The 5,779-nt window shown below is 40.2% G+C and overlaps 1 protein-coding gene across 1 annotated transcript in view; it reads left to right on the forward strand.

Annotated features, from left to right (window-relative positions):
- LOC106521301 (disabled homolog 1) overlaps positions 1-5,779 on the forward strand; it is a gene marked incomplete at its 5' end in the record, with an annotated part of 22,954 nt that overhangs the window by 12,233 nt on the left and 4,942 nt on the right. The window contains 2 exon segments of the mRNA XM_014013819.1: positions 794-1,435; positions 3,912-4,039. Coding sequence (XP_013869273.1) covers positions 794-1,435; positions 3,912-4,039 — 770 coding nt within the window.

The following is a 5,779-nucleotide window of genomic DNA, read 5'->3' on the forward strand; positions in this document are numbered from 1 at the left end:
TATATATATATATATATATGGCATTAGTTCCCGAGCTAACAGTATTAATTTGAGCACTAATGCTATTTCACCATTTATATAGCTTGGTGTTAGCGCAAAGGCTAAGAGGCTAAGCTGAGTTTCTTCTTCCATGAAGCAGCTCTGTTGTCCTCCATCTATATTTTCAGTTACAGACTGAGTCATTTCTACCTTCTCCTCTCTGACAAGGAGCTCTGGTTTCATCTGATCATCAGATATTGTCCAAGATTAACCTCTAGAGTGGATAAGAGCTCAAACAGTCTCGTACCAGATAACCTAGTGAACGTCATCATTTACCCAGTATGCTTTGCAGCATTAATAAAATGGCTCCATCTGTGTGACAATATATTTTTAAAAATTTAGAAAAACTGAACAGCCAACAGTATTTGTTTTACAGTTCAAATAAATGTTTATCAAATAGTGTCTAATTTTACAAGTAATCATGGATCACGTTAACACCCAGTAAATCATTATAAAAATAACCAAACTCAAAAAGTTATTTATGTACGCTAAAAAGTGAAGTGTTGAATTTACTTAACCAAATAATGGTTAAGTAATGAGTAAATATAAAGCAATTTACTCAACTCAGTTTAAAATCAACACTTCGTTTCTTAGAGTGTGTAAAAGTACTTTTACTTTCCTGATTATTGTGAGCACTTTTATGACTTTTAGTACTTTCCTTTTCAGTGAATTTTTTTATTACCCAAGTCATAGTCTGTTCAGGTATTTTTATTTAGTTATGCTTTACTTACACACCTGCTGTTTTTCCCTTCAGGTTATATGACGATGGGTCCGGTTCAGGCGGCTCAGTGGGCTCAGCAGCCGTTCTCTGCTCAGGCTCAGACCCTGGCCTTCCCGGTCCAGGGGCCCCTCCAGGTGGCTCAGGTCCTTCCCGCCGGTCAGCCTCTCATCTGGAGCCAGGCCAACATTTTTTCTGCCACCCAGCAGCAGTGGGCAGCCATGGCAGCCTACATGCCCACGCAAACTGTGGGCGTGGGGGGCCACGCCATCCCGGCCGCCATGCTCCAAGGCTTGGTGCCCATCACCACCGTGTGCCCACAGAGCTGCGACCTGTCGGCCCCCTCCTCGGCCATCACTAGCCCCCAACACACGGCTGACCCCGCCCTTCTCCACAGGCAGCTCAGCCCGGGGAAGGACAGACTCTGCGTGGACTCAGACGCAGGAGAGGGACCCTCCACGTCAGGAATGGTGGGTGTGGGAATCGGTTCTGGGTCAGCATCAGTGAGCAGATGTGGGACCCCCGGCCTCATGACTGTGCCCGACTCACTGGTCTGCAGTCAGCTGCTGCCTCCTCCGACAGCTGCACACCAGGAAGAGGAAGGCAGCTGTAGTGATCTGGATCTGTCCAGGATGACTCTGAGCCCGGGTGCATCGACGTCACCGTCTACTGAGTCTCGTAAGTGTTTCAGAAACTGTCCCACTGCATCACTGGACTGAGCAGAGCAGTTAATGTCTGCAGTTGAGGCATTTTTATTACCTTTCTCACTAAACAACCAAAAACAGTCAAAATAAATGTGTGTTTGTTCAGTGAGAGCAAAAAAGTACAAATAAAGGTAGAAAAAAACAATTCTGACAAAAGACAAAGAATTAACCGAAGGCTGAAAATGATGCCTGAACTGAAAATGTAAAAAATGCCAATAAATACATAACATACATAAAAAAAAACACACAAGTTCAGGACAAAGGATAAAACATGTAAATTTACAGAAGTAAAAAAAAGGAAACAAATAAAATGAATAAACGATAAAGTCAAAGTCCCACTGAGTCAAACGCCAAGTGTTGATGCTGACCTTTGACCCAGTGTGAGATGTTGCGTCATCAAAACTTAAATAAATATCAAATGGACTTAACTTTGAATAAAAATGTTTGCAGCGTATGCAGTGATTAAATACAACTTAATATATAAATTAAAACTAAAAAAATAATCAATATTATTAAAAAAAAACAACAGTTAAAAACTGCAGAGTCATGCTGTCACCTGTTGTTCTTGATTCAGTGGAACAACTTCACATATCAGAACATGTTCAGGTTTTTCTTTGAGATGAATCATCAGTAGAAATCAAAAACGCTAAATGTTCATTTATTCATTTTATGTATTGTTCTGTAAGTTTAAAAAATGACTGAAGTTGAATTTTTAAAGTCTGATCAAAATGAATCTGTTTCTCCAAACTGTCATTCAAATAACAACCTATAACAGGTAACATATTGACAGTTCATAAAATTTCCATAGAACCCTGATTTCAAAAATATCTTAACTGTCATGGACTAATTATTTATATCTGTTTCCCCTTGACACTGTCCATCGCTGTATCTTTCTGATAGCTCGTTACGCTCTCGTTGTCTGGACAATGGGACTCCACAATGGACTGGTGGGAGTCTGTGATTGGTTGTAAACTGTCACATGGTGTTGACATGATGTATATCATTGGCTGAATTCTGCTGACGCGCCCAGTAGCAAGCGTGCAGAACCTTCCTGATTTCAGTTCTGTGTGTTTGTTGCTCACAATTAAATCATATTTGATTATCATATACGCAGACTTTTTTCGTATTATTCCAACGTGTTTCTGCTTTTGCGACGACATTAACTATAAACAAAACTTTTATATTCATCTCCAGCATCCGACTGTTAGAATTTGTTTTTGGTGTTTAAAACCTAATTGAAATGTATAGCTAAATAAACTTAGCTCAAAAAGTAAGTAAGTTAGATTATTTCTTTGTTGTAACAATGTTTCTTAATAAATCTTTTACTGTTGGAAAGTTTGTAAAGTTTTTAAGTTTGGTTTTTCCTTTTTTAAAGGCACAGTGTGTAGGATTTGTTGTTATCAGCGACATCTAGTGGTTGAGTGGTTGAATCATCCTCCCTGGTCCTCCCCCCCCCCCCCCCCCCCGCTTCCAAACACAAAAGAGTTGCTACGGTGTCTCTCAGGTGTCAAAAACCTTTGATAATTCCAACCGCGATGTCTACCAGCAGCTTCAGGGCTAGTGATGTTTCAAGTGGTAAGATTATGAGCTTTAATAAGTAAAATTATCCCAGCTACAATGACAGACAACAAATATTACATTTATAGTATTACAACTAAAACCGTTTTTGACGCCGCCACCGCAGTTTGTCCTTCATGAGCCTTCGTAGACAAGATGGCGGTGCAAGATGGCYGCTGRCTGTYMGGCGACCCGRGACRATGGAGATATAAACAYCTTTTTATAAGGTAAAAATAATAAAACAAGGTCTTTGTCTGCAATGATTAGACATGTTTTTTATTATTGTCATTAGTGATTATCTCAATTTTGGCTAAAAGACTTGACAAAATCCTACACACTGTGCCACATTTGTAAGGATCATGCATTTGTGGGATGAGCAGTAGAGCTGATTATGTGGGTTGCACACAAAAAATTTTTACCAGAACTTTTCAGCCGAAAAGCTTATTTTGCTGTTGATTCTTGTTTTGAGCTTCTGGGTCCCCCAGGTGCCGCCATCAGACACAGGTATAAGATTTATTACCAATAGAAGCGTTGTTGCAACAAAGAAATACTTTACCAAACACTAATTTCCTTACTTTTTGTGGTGAATATTAATCTGATGAGGTTAGTTAATTTGACACCATAAATAAATCAACGTTAGCATTAGCTTCAAAGCAGCTGTATGTGCAGCGCTGCAGACTGCTAGCATGTTAGCATCCCCTCAGTCTTGTTTCAGTTGTGTGTGGAGAAGTAGACAGCAGGATAAATGTAACCAAACGTCAGGACAAAGAGCCGTGTTTCATTTAATAACAGCAGAATCCTGAGGGGGCGGACAGGCGGGAAAGGTCAACATCTAGATTTCATTATTTTCTGTCAACACGTTTATTGGACATTTATCTTCCCGTCTTTCGCAGCCTCCACACCAGCCCCCCAGCAGAGCTCGTCCTCGGACTGCGCCCCCTCCCAGGCCAGTGACCCCTCGACGGATCACTCCCCCGTTGATCCAGAGGGCAACCCCGGCAACGCCAAGGAGGAACAATCAGTGAGTCCTAACACACACACGCACACACACACACACACACACACACCCCGAGACGTGTCAGCAGCCGACGAGCTGCGTGGATTTGACTGACCGGCATCATCCTGTAATCCACCGCTGTCGTGTGGAGGAAGTGTTCTCTGCTGGGCCAGACTTAATTACACACAGCAGAATGTCATGCGGTTATTATGGCATCGAGTTTACACTGTGTTTTTTTTAAGAAGAAATGTCAAATCAATTAAATACAAAAGGTCAAACATGATTTAAGTGTGCTGATTAGATCATATGTAATTAAAAGCCAAATGTTCCTTGAAGGAAAGCCTCTCGTAGCAGAGCGTGAAGCGAAGAGCTTCTAACGTTGAGAAATGTAGGCGAGATTTTAGTTTAACCTCATGCTGTAGATCAGTTATAACTCAGAGTATGGTTGGAGAGGACTCTGCTACTACCACACCAAGATTTAGCTCAGTATCTAGAAACTGGACTGAGTTGTAGCCATTTTGCTGTTTGCTAATGTACACTAGCTGTGGCAGTGAGTTAACCCCAAACTTTTACCATTTGTCACAGTTTTCAGGCAAGAAAGAACCCAGGGTGCAGGCAGCTTCAAAAAGGCAAAAGTAAAGATGTATTAAACAAAAAATAGTGACAGGGCAGCTCAAAATGCAAGGAACCATCACAGGCTGTAAACAGCACAGTGATCAGACGAACACTGAGGGCAGAACACAGAATATAAAGGCCAACTAATGAGAGAAAACAAGAAACACCTGGGAGAGAAACATGAGGAGCAGGTGAGAGTTGGTGGGGCTGGAGTAAAACAGGGGCGGAGCCAGAGGGTGGCCAGGGGTGGCCATGACCACCACAGACAAATCTTTGGCCACCCTGCTGTACACACCCCTTCCACAGTGAAACAACATTTAGGGGTGTAACAATCCTCCTGAACAGTTGGTGGCAGTGTTTAACAGTTTGAAACATCACCAAGCTCTATCACTGAAGAGTAATGACAAGGAAGTGATGATTTTATTTATGTACAGAACATATGCCTGTAATCTGACTTATGGTGTCAACTTTTGGACTTATGGTGACAAATGTTTTTGTTATTTATTTTATTTATTTATTTATTTTGTTGTTTGGTCACCAAAACACAGTGTCATTTTATGTTATGAAGGCTGCATGATGCTCTGTGTTTGGTTATGAGTAGGCCTATGACTAAATCAGAAAAAGTGAAACACCTCTCTAAATTCATTAAATTCATTAGGTAAACTTTATAATGTTAGTTTTAAACATGCAGTTACTAAGCAGTACTTAAATGTTATTTCATTGTGCTCTGTACAATAACAATAAAGGCAGCATCATCTTCATCACTTGAGGGTCATCATTATTTGGCACAATAACTTGTGTTACAATTAAAAATAAATCAACAGACAATATAAAAATAAAAAGCACCCCTAAAGTTATTGGATATGTTAAACTGTCACATTAATTAATCTTATCTCAGCTGTAGCAGTGAGTTTAAAAACAGGATGATGGAACTAAATTAATGAAAATTCTGTCTCTGAAATATTGAATCAAGTGTTAATTTAAGCAGGTAAAAATCTTTAACAACCTGGTAAAATACACCAGAATGCAGTAAATGGCATCTACAGTGGGTAAAATAAGTATTGAACACATCACCATTTTTCTCAGTAAATATATTACTAGAGGTGCTAATGACATGAAATTTTCACCAGATGTCGGTAACAACCCAAG

This window comes from Austrofundulus limnaeus, unplaced genomic scaffold (assembly GCF_001266775.1).
Source record: "Austrofundulus limnaeus strain Quisiro unplaced genomic scaffold, Austrofundulus_limnaeus-1.0 Scaffold106, whole genome shotgun sequence".
In the NCBI taxonomy this organism is placed as follows: Eukaryota; Metazoa; Chordata; class Actinopteri; order Cyprinodontiformes; family Rivulidae; genus Austrofundulus; species Austrofundulus limnaeus.